Raw genomic sequence first — 18,379 nt, 5'->3', positions numbered from 1 at the left:
AGTATGTTGCGAGCCATTATGCGTCCAACATTTACTCAGCTCGCTTCCCTCATTCACAGCATCTGTCCTTGGGCCTCTCAACCATCCAGCTATTTCTAAAATGTGAAAATAAACGTAATCTGGAGAGGGGTGTGTTTACGCCAGAGACAAAAGAACTTCAGGTCAGAGAGAGTTGCCAATTAGGAGGAGACAGAGAGAGAGCGAGAGAAAGAGCGGGGGAAAAAAACATTTTTTCGCCCCTTTAGCTGAATTCAGCGCTTGCCGGGGCCCTTGCGCTTCTCCCGTATTTTGTTGCTGTGACAACCAGGCAAAGAGAGGAGAGAGAGAGAGAAATGGAGAGACAGACAGAGCGAGGGGGGGGGGGGGGGGGGAATCAGCTGATTAGTTGGCATGGCAACAGCAAAGATGTAATCCCACCAGACACACTCTAATCAATGCCCCCAGCGCAGATGGTCTCCTGAGGATCAACAAGAAAGAGGCTAGCGGCCATACTGCACCCCCAGCCCTTCACTACCACCACCACAACCTCCCCTTCCAGTTCCCACCCACCCACCCACCTCTGCTGGTCACGTGCCAACACACTCAGTTAAAGAAGCATAAATAGAAGCTCAATTGCACAAAAAACAATAAGAAAACTCCCTGAATGCAGAGCTGCTTCTCTGCTGTCTTAACTAAACATGTGGCTAATGCATAATGTGCAACCAACCCAACCAAAGGGGATTACAATATTCCAGTTTAGAAAAAGTTTCATTTTAGATTGAAAGACCCATAATGCATGTGTGATGGGAATAAATGAAAAATATGTACAACATACACTATTGTGGCGAATCCGCTTAGCCAAAAAAATGGATCGGACATCAATTGTAGAAACGATAGTCTTTATATAAGGCTTCAAAAAGGGGAATGTACAACAAATAAACTGCTCGACATCAGAGCAACATATAATGGCTTCCCGAAAACTTTCTTTTGCTAGCTAAACCCAGAGTAACTTTCGTCTACCACAAAGGATTCTGGGAAACACAGTTTTCTAATGAAAATACCTGTTAAATGCTCTCTTTTAGCAGAAAATTAAATCTATAATTAACAGCTCTCACTAAACATGTGGCTAACACTTAAATCACTTACAAAATAACCAAAATTCTGTTATCAAACAATAAACTGCAATAAAGTTACAGCATACACAATTTCTGAATATGGAAAAAAAACACTCCACACTTTTGTCCCGGATTATAAACTTCTGGTATGCTTTCATTTCTGAAACTGTACATTAATATGCATGTTGAACTACAGTTTTGTTTTCATATTTGGCTTGACCCCTGACTTTAAAAAAAAACATTTTTCTCTAACTTTATACTCTTTTTCTCCAATTTCATAAGAGCATAAACAACTGACAGAAACAAGCTTTTAGATCTTCATGCAGACTTTGGTTTGTGGATAGTTTGCACTTCAATCCACTTGTTAAGGGGCACAGTGCATGAAGTCAGACCTGCCATGATTAGTGTGTACTCAAGGAATAACTAAGATGAAGTATTTACTGGATTGTAAATATTCTTCTATTTACGCTTACTGGTTGCTGAGCTGCAATACTGGATTTCTTGATGTGTCTTCTTCTGCATAAAAAAGAAATTATTTATTTATTTCATTTTAAAATTTGGTTTTAATTTACTCAAACAAGACCAAACTCTTGGTCTGTGTCTATGCTCCAAATTGGTCTTAAACCTTATATAGTAAATGAAAAACTTGTGATTTTCTTTCAGTGATTGACACAACTGTCACAAAAATGCTGATACAGTGGTTTTATGTGTAAACGCGTTTAAGGGATCTGCATCGTTTGATAATAGGCTTGTCTGGGCTAGATAAGATTAGATTTGACTACAGAAATGTTTGGAAATAATCTGTGGTGTTTAATGGACAGTGACAACTCTCTTTATTTATTTAAGTTTAATTCCAACAGCAGTTTGTCCAGTGGCTGACCTTAGAGTTGAAAGGGAAAGCAGGGACACATCACAGCACGTAACAGACTGAAATAAAAATAGCTTCAAATAGAAGTAAAACTATGTATTTGCAAATTTAGGGATTATATTTACATTTTAGGATAAACTGATGTCTTCCATAAAGATTTAAAATAGACAGATTTAAAAAAAAAACGTTCTTGATTACCTAAAAATGCAGTTATGTGACCAACTTTCCTAACTCATTTAACTTTTGACATATACTGTATCACATTTTATTTTACTTTAAAACTACAGACATTGAATAAGTGTTAAAAAAAGAGTATATCGAAAATACACTTCCTACCACATAAGTCCAAAGTAATTAATCACTGACCTCTAGGTACCCAGACCATTTGGCATTATGAGTATGACAGTTGTAAACTGCCTCTTTAAACTGCTGCTAAATGTTAAAAAAAGAACAAAAAACAAAAACAAAAAAAAAACCCTCATAAATGTTACCTTTGGTCTTTTCTTTCTTTTCCTCCTTTGAAATAAAATGCATCATTGTCACTCTGTAGCATATAGGTTTTTACCCCCTGGGCTTATGAAACCTATTAAAAGCCCAAATATTATATATAATAGGCCAATTTGAGGGAAACGGGTATCTCTTTTACATCATTCCTGGGAGTCTGCTTTTAGTAGATTTGTGTAATTTACCCACCAGCAGTTAAATAACTTGAATTGTGTTTACTAGTGAGCTGGTATCTTCTGATGCGTTCCAGGTGCTGTAGCCTACAGTGAAATAACAATGCACTATTGATTCTTTTTTCCATAGTGCCAACAGTGAGTGTCCTTAGCACTGCATCTACTATTGCTCCTATTTCTCTCTGCAAGCTTTCTGCCTCCCTGAAACTGATAAATAAATTGGTAAGCTGCCTAAATCAGAACCAGAATAGGAATCCCGTTAATTGCCAAGCGCAATAAATGCGCAGGAATTTATCTTAGTGGCACTGGTGCAGAGACGCTATATTAACCACAAATGCAACCAAGGAAGGCTTTCTTTTTTCCCACAGATTCCAGAATAGATTCAATCATACAAAGCTATTTATTTCACCATAGTGAAAGTCAATCGGTTAAAATCTAATATTTCTCAGCATGGTTGTAACCATTTATTTTTAGCCAAAAAGTGTTCCCTTATGAAAACTAAAAGAAGGAAAATCCCCTTAAATTAAAAAGTGGTCCATTAAATGGTACGGCCCCTCGCAGAGAGTCCCCATTGATTTAAGAGCAGAGTCATAAATCTTCCACACAACGGGGCTGAGATCAGGGGATCTCCAGCTCAAAAGAGCAAGAAAGAATAACAACGTCCTGCTGCCGAGACAATATTCAATACTGTACCCTAACCTGGCAATCATTAATAACAGAGGAGCTGAAGGTCATTAAATCGATTAATATAAGACCTGATAACTACTTCTGGTGAATATGAACAAGATCAGAGCTGGCTAAAGTAAAATATATTTTAGCAACAAACTGCTGACATTGGTTATAGTTCTCTAACTCAACATGATTAGTAACTACTGAGAAGTCTGTAGAAATGCTGTTAGTAATAACGTACACGTGAATAAAGTGTGTTATATTATATGTTAAGTCTGCATAAGAAATAAATCAGTCACTCAGAAACTGCCTCCTATATAAATATCTACTGGGATTATTAATTTTCTACTACAGCTACTACAACATTTAGTCATTTTGTTGACATTTTAAAGACCGCGTGATTGATCAATTAATCAAAAACGAAAATGATCAGCAATTACAGCCTTAAAGTAAAACATATATATACTCTAATGTTGCCCCAGGATATTTTAATATTCTCCATGAAAATTATAATCACCTTCCAACTGTGGGCCTAATTTAATAGCTGAAATTAACTTTTAAATCAACAAACACATTTTATTTATGATAATTATGACATGTGTGCTGCAGATTATAGTTTAAACTTAAGAACAGCATTTCATTGGGATCTCTCAGTGGCTTTGCTATTAAGAGGTAACTGCAGTACTGTCAGTTTGACTGCTGGCTAGTTGTGATATCCCCTCCTATTCTATCCCCATGTTCCCTGACTGCCTCTTCTGGCTTTGAATAGAGGTTGAAATGTATATAATCTCATGGACCCTGGTGAAAAAAGTACAGAGGTGAATAAAATGTAATGGAAAAAAAACCTTTGCAAATTTATTATAGTAATCATCATGAAATTAAAACTTGAGATGTTAAATACTGTAAATGTAAAATCCCAGTTAAAGATGGCAGGTGCAAAAAATACCAACTAGTGCAAAAAAAAAGGCTCTAAACCAACGCTGAAAGGGTAAAGATAGAGGAAATTGAAGAGAATTGAAGAAAAGATTATCCATCAAGCTAATGAGCAACATGCATTAGTGTGCATTACTGTACATACCACTGGTAATATAAACACCTGTGAAGGCACCATTAAGCCTCAGTGGTATACAATATATACATTTATAAATACATGCTGTCCCAAAGAAAACACTTTTTTCCAGGAAAGTCCTTGCTTATTATAGGAAGACCATCGCAAACCACATTCTACATATAACCTGCATAAAATCGACTTATATATATTTTATACAGCAGATTAATTCTGCCGTTCCACAAAAAGGTCAGTAGGTGGCACTACAACAAGCTAGTGTTTATGAACTTGAGTCTATCGTTTGAGCTCATGGTTGACGACATAAAGTTGAGTTTTACTCCTTTGCTTGTTGGGATAGAAGGATGCTTTTTGTTTTGATGCTGATGTACTTCTTTTTTGGATTATGAATCTCCAGTGAATTAACTAACTGGGTTAGCACAGCAAGCATTAGCAGTAATTTTGTGTGGTTCACAAAATTACACTCTATCACAAACCAATCGGAGATGTTTATCTTAAACTGTAGAAACTAGTTTTTGAGTTTTATTTTCTGTCCTAGTATAAGTGGTCTTTGGGTAAGTATCATCGCAAAACACATTTGTATTTTCCCTCTTTTTGCAATGAGATGCATTCTAACATTTCAGTGAGAACTGGATTATTGTGGCTATTGTTCACAAAAGTGTATATTATTTGCCTATGGATATGATTCTTAGTCCAGTTCACTGAATTCATTATAGACTGAATTACGTTGTTGCATATGAAGAGCAAGAGAAACATGGTCACTAATGGTGATGAAGTTGCTGTACAATACAAATACAATACAGGATATTTTCACTGCCTTGTTCAGGTTTCCTTTTTTAAATGGAGTCTGTTTCTAAGTGACGAGTTCATCCAATTGTAGCAAGCCAGGATTCAACATCCCCAGCCATGATGCACCCAACTTATTTGATAGTGACAGCTGCGTTGCCTCTGGACAAATAAGCTTATGAGATCTTAATACAACACACTACCCAAGTAGTACTAACAACAACATAACTGTCTACACACACACACCACACACTTGAACTGAAGAAACTGAAGATAACGCTGAACCTTAATGACTTGAGTATATGACTCTTGAACACCTTTAGTGTTATAGTGTATACAGTGTCACATATGCATATTTCAGCAGCATTGATCCATAATAGTGCATCCAATTGAAGCATTAAGTTGCATTAAAAAAGTTCCAATTTAGAATTTTTTTCCCGTTGAATTCAGAGTTAGCACTCACAAAGTTGTAGCATCCGTACCAAACCTGACTTTAAAGTCTACGATAGCAGCAGAACACATAAACTGTAAATAACTGTTGCATATTCATGACTTGCAAACCTGACCTCCCTCTCCCAAGTCACTTTCTCTAGCTCTTCCAAGGGGGAACACTGAGGGATTCCCAAGCCAGGAGGTCTCTTGGGTCAGCTCCAGGGTCTTTCTGGTACAACATACCCAAAACACCTTGACTAGATGTGCCTAGGAGGCATCCTAATCAGATACCTGAACCATCTCAATTGGTTCCCTTTGATGTGTAAGAGTAGTATTTTGTGACTGGCTGGGATCCTCACCCTATCTTTAAGGGAGACCCCAGCGACCCTTTGGATGAAGCTGTTCCTTCCACTTGAACAGATGCCCATAGGTATAGATAAGAAACTAGACCATTGTGTAAACAGACAATCTTACTTTTACTATACTCATCCGTCCAGTACATTATTAGCACACAACTCAAAGCCAACATTAATGATATTATGGGGCTGCATGAGCGTACATGTCACTGGTAATAGGAACATTTGTGAAGGCACAAATAATGCTCTGTGATACACAGTACGTATATAAGATTTGGAATAATATGTGCTGTGTTCAGCTATGTTCTTGTCTACTATATCAAAACTACATTCTACATACATTTCAGCAGCATAAAGCCACAATAGTGCAATAATCAATTTGAAGTGAGAGGTCCTAAATCCTGAGTGCTCAATCACAATTTTCAACTGGGATGCTCCCATAAGTCAGATATACCACTCGGAGAGTCGCAGGAACCCTGACTTTGCAAACCATCTTGTCTGCGGGTAGAGACAAATTCAAGCCAACATTAAAATAATCACAGAAAAGCGTCTAAAGAGGCATTACCAACACATTTATATGTAAGTACATATTAGCCACCTAGCTTAATCATTTGGCATAGAAGCACCCTGAAATGTACCTTCCACGGTCACCAGCAACTTAAACATAAATATATCATCGCCCCCTGCTGGTACTGCAAATTCTGCATGCTTGTCAATTTCACGCATTGGAGAGGCAAAGCAAGCGTGTCTATGACACCCTTTGGCGTGATATCGTGTTGCACTGGATAACGATCAACATCTGATTCCTGAGATAAAAGGAATGTGACATTAGATAGTGCCGGTGCTTAAATAGTCCAGACCTGTAACACACTGAAAACATTTGATGCATTATGAAGCAGAACGCATGTTGAGCTGAAAATCTATATCAAGTAAGAATGAACAATACAAACCCTCATCAGTTCCCAAACCCTTACATAATCCAGTATTGTTAAAAGAAGCGGTGACACAGGGGTACACAAACTCCTGTCCCAACTATTTTAGGTAGGTTGCTGGAGTCGCATTAAAAATATTTATTTTTTACATGCAGTTGTTTGTTTTTATTTATGATTTACAAAATTTCAGATTTTTTGGGACATATTTTCAGAACCATAGTAACCATCAGTAACCATTAACTATTCATTCTGTTGTTTAACAACAACCATTATTAAATAAATAAATAAAGGCATCGATAAATGGATATTGATAGATATGCACAATTAATACATACAATTATAAGAAATGTGCGGTAGACACTGCTGGCCACATTCAAAGCAAAGCATATATCAGGAATAACACATCAGCTAGTCAATTTCTCACCAAGGAAAAAAAAAATCCACTCAGGGAATTAAATTTACTTCAGCTGAGATCACTGTGTCACGAACTCGCCTTTTCGCCTTTTGCTGTTCGCTCACCTCCCAGCATGCACAAACCCCCAGCTGGGCACCGGTAACAAGGGCCGTGCCCCCGGAGCTAACACAGACTGGTCAGGGAAAGCGAGGCCTGCAGAGAGTGAATAGAGGTGCTGGGATACCTGGGGTGGCTCGGAGGTTGGGAGTTCTTGGTCAAATTGGCACCCTGTGTCACCTTGTCAACACCTCGCTGCTTTGTGGGCCCGCCACAGAGTGTCCACCAGCCCCTGGAGAAAGCCACCCACTCTAGTGTCCTGCTAGCCCAACCCGTTCGTTAGTCTGTAGCACCACACGAGATTAGCAACAACACAAAGGTAAAGAAAAAAAAAAGAACACATGAATTCATTAAACTGTACTAAGCTTGTTCAAATACTGCTGCCTGCTCTTTTTTCATCACAGATTGTCCACATTATGATCAAATGTAATCATTAAACAATACGTAGTGAGTGTAATTGGTCATTTATTGCTGCAATAGTAAGTAATTTATCTAATATTTCAAAACAATATGTTAAGCAAAATACTACATTTAGGTTTCCATATAAATCCACTTGTAAGTTATACACAATGGGTTATGTCTCAGTTGATATCAGTGGTTTGACAGCCACACTAATACTCTATGGGTCATGTTGATGCAAAACAGTCACAGAAGTACTGGAGCGAACAATCAACAGTGTCTGAAACAAAATACAAACCATCTATGAGAACAAATTCCCATTTAGGAGCCGTGCACTTTAACCATCTTACCTGCGGGTAAAGCCAAATTTAGAACACATACAATCCTGGAAATGCTGCATGTACCTTAAGAATGAAGGAAAATGCAATTCAACCCGAGAAGCCTGTGTGCAACCTCAGTTCATAATTTTAATATTTAGGTTTTTAATAACAATAGGCATTAAACAGACCTGGAAGTTTATTTAATACAGTAACTGTCGGATTCACTGGGGCACAACAGAAACCCCAGGAGGCTAACCATGGACCACTACATCACTAGTTTTTGTTCAGCAAAGGATATTTGGTTTGTTTTTGTTGTTTGTTTATCCAATTTTCTGTTATCTATCTACTATTTAGTCTACAATGAAAAGAACGAAATGCCCCTGAAAGCATTCATTCTGATCATCTTACTCTTTCATTTTAGTGACTACTCATCAATTATATTTGTAACTACAGTGTTTTTATTTCTGTTTGGGAAGATGACCGAAACTATGAAAACAAGAAGAAATTTTTAATAAAGCAAAGCAAAATTATTCTTTCATTGTGCTCAAAATGAGAAATTTTGAAAGACAGAGAGAGGTAGCAGCAGGAAAGGAAAGAGACAGATATAGGCAGAGAGAGCGAGAGGGAGAGCAAGAGAGCGAGTTGGGAGCTGGGGATGATTTCTCTAGGGATGAGGGGTGTGTGTGTGTGTGTGGGGGGGGGGGGGGGTGCAGGGGTAGGGGGGTGGTGGGTGAGTGAGAGAGAGAGAGATGTGGAGTAGAGAGCAAAAGGAGAATGAGCGAGCCAGCAAGCCAGGGAGGAGGATGAGAGACGGGGGGGGAGGAGGAGGGTGGAGAGGGATGGTGGGGAGGAGGGTGGTTGTGGTAGAGGAAAGCGAGGCGAGGCAGAGCTGATTGAGATTCGGGCCTCCAGAGCTGCAGGCTCGCTGCTGCTGCTGCTGGGAGCTCAGGGAGAACACGCTCAGTTATTGGAATTTTTTTTCTAATGAATTAATTCTTCTCATCCAATTTAGGTGAAGATGAAAAGAGAGCAGCGCTGCAAGCATCAAATTTAGCTTTTTGTTGACCGGGCCGGGGCAGTTCTGTTCCCGTTCTGTATGGTTAATATTGGACACTTGTAATATATTTTGTTTTTGGGTGGGGTGGGGGGGTGTTGTTGGTGTTATTCTTTTTGAAAAGACTTGTTTACAGAACTGCAGAAAAACATTAAAAGATATTTCCTGTATGTGTTACTGGGATTGTTTACTCATTTACTAATATAATAACACAAAGAGACCCCCTCAACCTACACCCAACCTCCACTCAGCCACTAACCCCTACATGAATACAAAATTGACTGAAACACTGGGCTCATGTGCCCCCTCGCTACAAACTTAAATGCAGGCAGTCTTGCATGTTAATGTACTCCAACATAGCACACAAGCAATTAAACCAGGTTTCTTCATGCAATGTTTATACACTCTACCTATGCAAACATAACTTTTTTTATAGATAGGACATGTGTTTTTTTGCCCCCTTTCTTCCTGCAAAACACTAGTATGCTTAATAACTTGATCCTATCATTAAAGTTTTATTTATAAAGTGATGTGCTGTAGATGTGAGCAGCTGTCAGTAGGGCTAAAATATGGCCTAAAATTCATATCGCGATATAATTTGAAGCATGTGCGGTAACGATATATATTGCGATATATTCTTTTCTTCTGTATAACGTATTTTCCACACTATAAAGCACACTTAAAATCCTTTAATTTTCTCAAAATCTCAAAAACATTTTGGCGTGCAGAAATCTGTTAAAAAATGTTTTAGTACAACTTTGGTAAGCCGCACTGCTTGATGGATTGTCAGAGCATTACGGCTGCCATAGTGAGGAGCTTTGCGGAGTAATCTGGGTCCAAAAAGGTCCCAAAGTCAAACGAACACAGAGTTAAGAACGGTCTAAATTCTTTAATTTTTAATAAAATCATCAGTGTTGCTGCTTTACCAGGTGTAACAATTACGTTTAACATCCAGGCATCCATGAAAACAGAAGTTATTAAATTTAACGGAGTTAGAAGTTAACAGGAAGTTAGCTCGCTAGTTTCCACCTAAACATGACATACCATGTTCTGACTGAGAGATTTTTGAAACTAATTCAAACGTACAGCTCTGCTACCACTTCCAACATAAATGAAGACAGGAAACTAAACAGCAGTGGCGTTTGCAGGGTTACTGAAGTTGGACTACCTGGTATATAATGTTGTGCTACGTGATTGCTAGCAACACAGGTATGTTAGCATAACATTAGCACAGTGAAGCTGGAGGATGAACGCCAACTTTTTTCCACTTGATAAAAGTTAACGTGAGGGATTCTGGTGGTCAGGGACAAATGCAATCGCATAGCAGGATGCTATACACGGGGCAAACGTCAGTCAGGAGAACAACTGAGATCATTCATCCACAACACAAGGTTAGTTATTAAAATACTGCAACATAGAGCAGCTGCGAGAGAATTCAGCATTAATGTATCAATGTTACGGAAGTGGAGGAAGAGCAGTTTTTGGCTTTCCCCATATTTCAAAAGTGCTTCATCTCTTTGCTATGACTGTCTGCATAATTTGCAGATGATAATTCTTGTAGCCACTGCGATGCTTTCGACCAAAACAGGCGCAGCTTGATGACATCATGAAGCGGTATAGTCAAAATCTCTATTGTTGACCAAATTTATATAGTTTCTATCGTATATTGTTTCTATCGCCCACCCCTAGCTGTCAGCAATGAGACTATCCACGGTTTTTTAAATTATTGCTTTTTATGGCGCAGTGGCTGCTGGTTTACTTTACTTGAGGTATATGTTGAAGCACAGATAGAGCCAGTACTGGTGGGACTGCGATGGCCTCAGTGAAACAAGTGTAATCAAAAAATAAGGCATGCCTTGGTTACATCAAACTACATCTGCCAGCGACACCCCACAAGAGTCTTTCTGCAGGATGGTGGAGTGATGTGAAAGTCAAGTGAATTCTGATTTGTCAGTTCACCGTGAGGTCGCACTGCAAAAAAAGAAAAAAGAAAGATTGTATCTGATTTGGGTGCGTACAGACTGTGGGGTTGCAGCAATCTTGTCAGTTCACTGCAAACCGCACAGTGCAACATGGATCTACTCGTGCAGGACGTCAAGTTTGATGTATGCAGACTCTATGATGATAATAAGTACTGAATGATAGCCAACACGCGCATCTGTTATTTCTCGGCTATTTGTTTCCAGGCTACATCCTTATTGTTGCAGTCACGATAACAGCTGGAGAACACATCATACAAACAAGGCTGCTGCTGCCACAACTCAACTAGAGTTTCTTCTTTGTTCGAGTCCAAACATTTTATTTTCTCCATTGTACTGCCATTTATTTAATATGGGTTTGTTCTGTTTTGTTTTTTTTCTTTTCTTTTTTTCTTCCCAAGTGCCTTGGGAAGTTGGCCAGTGCATCATATCCATATCGTACTAGATTCTTCCTGGTTGGTTAGTAGACGCAGGACTTGGCAGCAGTCACGCTATGAGGTGTTCATTTCTGGCACTGTCAGAGTTTAGGATTTTTTTAGTCACAAGACTGTTAAAACAGCCAACTTTGAACTTCTTTCTCTCCATGATGCAGGAGCATTGCTTTGGAGACACTACCAAAGATAAAATTATGATTCTTTCACATCCATCAGCTTTTGACTGAGCCAGCCCAAAATTGTAGTGTACACCTGGCTTAAGGATTGCATATGAAAGTGGGCCAAATCAAAACATCACTGTCATTGTGTTATTTGCACTGTCAGGAAAAACAGATCTGAGTCAAAATGAGCCAAAAAACCAGCTTTTAGGCCACAACTGTCAGCAATCTGAATATAGACCAAGATATGTCTGATGGCTTATTGGAAAAATACATTATTTATCCAATCCCATGTGATTTGGGGCTGCTAGCTAACCACCTGTTTGTTAGTGAAGAACCCCAGTAGTTCAGTGATATGAAAATCTGTATATTTGCTAATGTTCAGTAATTTCTCTTTACAAGTGAGAAAGGGAAGGTGGAAGTGGATGTTAGTAAAACTAAAAGCAGTTCAATCAACTTAAAAAAAACATTTCTAACAGAGCATTCAATATTATTAAATGTTTTTGTGTAAACAATATCATAATGTAGAATCATAAATGTGATCATATTAGTTTATTCCTGACTCTCAGTCAACTTTCAGAGAGCCCTGGCAAATTATCTTGCTCAATCAAACTGACAGGATACTATCAAAGCAGTTTCTATAGGTTATACATTTATGCAAAAGTTGAAACTACTTGAAATTGAAATGACATAATACTATTGTATGTCACTTAGCATTAAAGAAAATCCATGTCAAACTATTTGAAGGGTTTTCTCAATTCAACTTAACAGCTAAATGCAAAACATCAAAAGATAAATCAATGCCTTATTATTAGGAAAAAGATTACCCAAAGCCAATAAAGTCTGTGAAATTGTGAAGTCTACTTGTTCTTAAAGCTAAAAGAAATCTATGCCCATTGGCAGATTATGTTTATTTCTTTTTAGAAAATAATTTGCTTAATTCACCCTTTAGCCTAACAGCCTCTGGCAGATCACAAAGCTTAATTTTGCGCTCTGCACAATACACACACTGACACACACACCCACGAGTGAGTGTATGCTGTCAAGTCCTGAAAACAAGAGGGCGTATAGCTGTTTAATGTCAGAACAATCCGGTCTGGTGCTTCAGCTCAGGGTTCATGGTACAGGGAACATGGAATCCCTTTAGCTCGGCTGCTCTGCGCTGACAAGCTATCTGGCCTCAGATTCATTTAGACAGTCAGCAGAAGAACACTAAGAGTCAGCGAGCCATCTAGATCAGACTGTGGTGAAGCAGATATTCACTCCAGCTCACAAGGGATTTCTCTCCCACAAGACAAAAGCAGATGAGCTCATCTTTAGTGCTTTCAGAAGACCTTGGTGTCAGTTTGGGATTATTTCACCTGTGCAATTTGTGTTTCCTGTTACTGCGAACTAAACTTTACTCTTCAAAAGTCTTATTCATGTCCCCCTAGCAATATCTTCGGAGCATCTGGAGGATTAGGAATCCAGCATTAATATGAGCAATACCAGTAGATTTTGAGGTCTAGAAGTGAAAAGAGTAAATATGAGCATATTTGATATTTACAGTAGCTTGGAGATATCTGGCCTAAGAAAATTCATGTAAGGTGCATGTTTAGACAGGTATAAAATATGTCATATTATTAAAGCTGCACTTTTGAGTAATGAATGTGTAAGATTTAATATTCACATCTAAGCACATATCCACTAAAACAGGACACAACTGCAGGATTCCTCTAAAAAATTAAAGAAAAAGAAAAAAAGCTACGAATCGACTGACTGATAGTGAAAATAATTTGCTGACTCACTCAGACTGGCCCTTGGTGCGGCTCTGCTCACCCACCATCTAAAAAAAGCTGTTTTAATTCGTCTCCTTTTAAGGGCACCTTTCTTTTAGACCAAATTTCCTCAGTTGCACCTCATAAGCAAAACATATGAACAGCAGATATGTCTGCCTGAGATGACCACATTAGGATATCCACTTTTCTAGTCAATGTATGAAAACAAGAGTAGAAAAAAAAACTGTTGATATCTTTAGAGTATTGGAGTGTTTAGAGCAGTTTCTACCTCACAGAATTGATGGTACCTGCAAATATAATTACTTCATGACTTGACACTTTTATCATGTTGAATTTGGGCATCAACCATTCTGCCAGTTGCCATATGACAGAAAATAAGGACAAGCATATTAAGTTACTTCAATTTCAAGTTACTGTAACTAAAATGTCACACAATCTTTAATATTTTTCCCACAGATATCAGAGATGAACACTTGAAATCTATGCAAACTAAGTGGATAACCCATAAATTCATCATATAATTAATTCCACAGCATAAACAGTAAAGCCCCCAGATGTGACTTCAAAACCCATGTACAACATGAAAGTGGATAAAGGGGGAAAAAAAGACTCAAAGGGTGTAAATGAATTTGATCTTTAACCAGTTAAGTGGCTCGCCTGGGCCATTATCATAGCCTGTGATCAATTATTCATGTTGGGAGAAGCTCAGGGGTCAGGTGTTACCTTTGTAAACATTGGTTTCCCGTGCTGGGTGACCATGGTGCACTGATCACAGTCCAGGGTAATGCAGGAGTTGTGGAACGACTCCTTGGAGTGTTTAAGGATGTAGTGGAGCTCAGTGACCCCTCCCTCAAAGACTGTGCTGAAATAACGGGGGATCAACGTCCGGCCGATTGCTGCGAGGAAACAAAAGAGAGGACAGAGCTGAAAAATACAGTCAGAGCCCAAATATGAAATGCCGAGTGGTGGAGATAGGGAAAAATATACGGCTATTACTGTAGACTATAATGCTATTGCTACCATCACTCTGTCTATACTTGCAACTGCATAATTTATAGACTCCTACTCTTATACTGTATGCAGCATATAATGTACAGGCTATACATTATATGACTTTTCTGCTGCTAGTTTCAATGTATATGCATTATACAACAGCTTCTGTATAGATACTACCAGAACCACTCCCTTTTCTAAAAAGGGATAATTAGCTTGTTTGTTTCTTGCCATGAGGTAGATGAGAAGATTGATGCTACTCTTAAATCTGTCAGTTACTGAGCTGGAGCGGTGAGACAATTAGCTTAACTTAGCATAAATACTTGAACCAGCAGGAAGCAAGAATCCTGGCTGTGTGCAAAGTTCAAAAGCTCTTAAACCACAAATTAGGTTAACGTTTTATCTACACACTTGTGTTTGCATACAGATTAAACAAATCAGATACAGTCTATCAATTAATAAACTTTAGATGGGCATTAAGCATTGGTTTTGGGGACATCTTTGATTTTACTTTGGCAGGAAAACTGGGGATGGAGACAAAAAATGTAGGAGAGAGTGCAGGAAAAGAACATGCAGCACATGGTGCCAGACTGACAGTCAAACTGGATCCAGTGCTCAGAGCATATGGAGGGTTGCTGTATGAACCCCAACCACTCGGCATTCGGGTCAATCCACCAGGCACTATGTTCGAACTTTGAACAGAGCCAGCTTGGATGATTTGCTTTTCTTCAAACCTCACAATAAGGTAATCTAATCAACTCCTGGCTGAACACATGTACAGCGGTATCAATTTTCTTAACTCATTTTCAGAGAGAAAGTGGGAAAACTGACAACTGTTCTTTTAATTTGATGACTATGAGCATGGATTCCTTCAAAACCATTTTATAATTTCACAAAAGAATGCAAACCTCTTGGATATCACATGCGTAAACCCAAGCAATCACCCGAAACCTTTGCTTTGTTGCTTTGTTTTAATTTGATACTATCTGATATCACCGCTCTGAATGCTATAAATACTCATACACCAGCAAAGAAGGTGTGATCAGACTGTGAGATAACTTCAAATTCAAATTCAAATTCAAATTTTATTTGTCACACACACACAACCATACACAGTATGGCATGGGGGTGAAATGCTTGTAGCTGTACAATGCCCGACCATTAAATGACAGAAGAAAAGTTTTACAATATTTACAATTTACAGTTTACTACAAAAATTTACAAATTAACTTAAGAATTTACAGTAAAGAATGTGCAAATAGCAGAAGAAATTATAAAGATAAGGATTATAAATTATAGGAATTATGGATTATAGGAAATGTGTGGTGACGTGTGTGAGAGTCCAGTCTTATAGTGACGTGTTTGGGAGAGTCCAGTCCTACACCTGGTTCAGGCCCCGAATAGCCTGGGGGAAGAAGCTCCTCCTCATTCTCTCTGTTTTGGCCTTAAGGGAGCGGAAGCGCTTCCCAGACCTCAACAGTGAGAAGAGTCCATTGTTGGGATGGGAGAGGTCCATCATAATCTTCCTAGCTTTGGACTTGGTGTAGATGGACAGCAGGTCAGGGAGCTCTGATTGAATGATGCGTTCGGCTGAGCGCACCACCCTTTGCAGATCTCGTCTGTCCTGCTTGGTGCTGTTCCCAAACCAGGTGCAGATGTTTGCCATCAGGACGCTCTCGATGGTGCAGGAGTAGAAGTTCTTGAGCACCTTCAGTGGCAGATGGAAGTCTCTAAGTCTTCTGAGGAAGAAGAGACGCTGACGGGCTTTCTTAACCAGGGTGTTGATGTGACAGGACCATGACAGGTCCTGAGTGATGTGGACACCCAGGTATCGGAAACTGTCCACTCTCTCCACTGGCGTGCCACTGATGATGAGGGGTTTGTAATTCCTCGCCTGCTTTGTAGTGAAGTCCACGATCAGCTCCTTAGTCTTGCTGATGTTTAGGAGGAGGTTATTCTCCTGGCACCAGGTCTCCAGGTTCCTAATCTCCTCCAGGTAGGCGGTCTCGATGTTGTCGGAGATCAGGCCCACAACAGCAGTGTCGTCAGCAAACTTGACAATGGAGGTGGTGTCTGATGTGGCTACTAGGGGTGCAACGATATTCGTATCGATATTGAACCGTTCGATACAGTGCTTTCGGTTCGGTACGCATATGTATCGAACAATACAACATTTGTAATTTCTTTTATCAATTTTCCTTCTGACGATGCTGTCTGTGTTGAGCGCTCAGTGAATCTGTGTTCGACTACTCCGCCTAGGCTGCACTGTCGGGCGCAGATCCACTGAGCGCTCAACACAGACAGCATAGTCAGAAGGAAGAGCGCAGGGCACCTCCCCCACCCTCATTCAGTTCTGGCGTTTGGAATTATTTTGGTTTTCATGTGACGTATGACCCTGAAGGTAAGCGAGTCATGGACTAAAGTAAAACAGTATGTTGGATGTGCCATGCAATGCTCAATTACATTGGTGTGAACTAGTGTGCTAGCACAGTTAGCTCGTTAACGTGTTGGCCGTCTAGCCCCATGCACGGAGCGATCGGCAGTAGCTCGTTAACGGAGATTTGCCGTGTTGTGGCGTTAAGGTCATTTCAACGAGATTAACCTGAAAGCACTAGCGGGAACACAACGAATATGACTGCACATTTACGCCGACATCATCCTAGTGCAAAGACAAGTGGAAGCAGACAAAAAAAAGCAAGCATGCTACTAACTTTAGCCGAGTCATTTAGACAGCTGTTAGCACATGATTCTCCTTATGCTGCTGAGAATATAGCCCAGAAGAAGCGGATAGTATAGCTTTTATTTTGGAAAGAGCCATTTCTCTGTAATAAACTCTCTTTTCCAAAGATGAGTGATTCCTCAATCAGATACAGGGCTTGCAATATCGCTAGCCCGACGTCCCGGAGCTAGCGATTTTTTCAGTCGGGCTACCAAAATCTATCTCTTCCCTGCCCGTCGGGCTATTGTAGGAAAAATATATGTCAATGCTTTTGCATTCTTTCAGAAATGTAGCTGGGTAATTATGTCATTGGCATCGGTGAGCCACTGTCAATATGTGACATATTGAAATCGCGTTTGAATTTGCGCTTGTTTTTTTGCTTTCACTTTGCAATCGTGTGAACTGTGTATAGAGAGCGACAGCACTGATCTGTGAGTGATGATAATTTGTGCACCAATTCCTCTGACATCGTCTTATTAATCGTTAGCTTACTATGCAAACATGACAAGTGAAATCTCCCGCAGCAAGCTTAAACATGTGAGAGGTTGATCGCGCAGAGAATCGCTGAGCTTATGTGAGTGAGTGTGTAAAAGCATTTCAGTTCTGCTGAGCCAAATAAGACAGGTCAGGGTGAAGAAGTGACAGCCAAAGAAAAGCTTACCACAAAACGGAGAAGTTATGACAAATCAGACTATAAGGCAAAAAGAAAGTGCAGCTTTATGGTTTCATGGACAAAAGAATTTCTGTGGCTGCAATATGACAAGCTAAATAACCAGGGCTGCACATAAGTGGTCCGCAGGTGCGCATTCGCTGTCAAAATAAAAAACACGCACAAGGGTTAGGGTTAAATTTAAAAACTGTACTTTTGAGTTAAAATATATATTTATAATTTTAATAAATGACAAATTAAAAATGCATGAACATTTTTTTGTATCGAAAAAATATCGAACCGTGACACCAAAGTATCGAACCGAACCGAACCGTGAATTTTGTGTATCGTTGCACCCCTAGTGGCTACACAGTCATAACTTTACTTATTAACAATATGAGTGTATTTTTGTGGGACCAAGCTACTAAAGATATATGTTTGTACTTATTTAAAGATAAATATAAGGTACAGATAGAAGACACTGGTTACATTACTTGTTACTGGG

The 18,379-nt window shown here is 39.3% G+C and overlaps 1 protein-coding gene across 4 annotated transcripts in view; it reads right to left on the bottom strand.

Moving 5' to 3' along the window:
• The window catches only part of ldb2a (LIM domain binding 2a), a 112,682-nt gene that overhangs the window by 28,302 nt on the left and 66,001 nt on the right, over nucleotides 1-18,379 (bottom strand). For all 4 annotated transcript variants that reach the window (XM_082506160.1, XM_082506161.1, XM_082506158.1 and 1 more), the window contains exon 3: nucleotides 14,237-14,409. In XM_082506160.1, coding sequence (XP_082362286.1) covers nucleotides 14,237-14,409 — 173 coding nt within the window. The remainder of the gene's footprint in view (nucleotides 1-14,236; nucleotides 14,410-18,379) is intronic.

This window comes from Aulonocara stuartgranti (assembly GCF_965226115.1).
Source record: "Aulonocara stuartgranti genome assembly, chromosome: 2".
Classification (NCBI taxonomy): domain Eukaryota; kingdom Metazoa; phylum Chordata; class Actinopteri; order Cichliformes; family Cichlidae; genus Aulonocara; species Aulonocara stuartgranti.
Note: the sequence above shows the minus strand (reverse complement) of the source record. Positions and strands in the feature narration are given on the sequence as shown.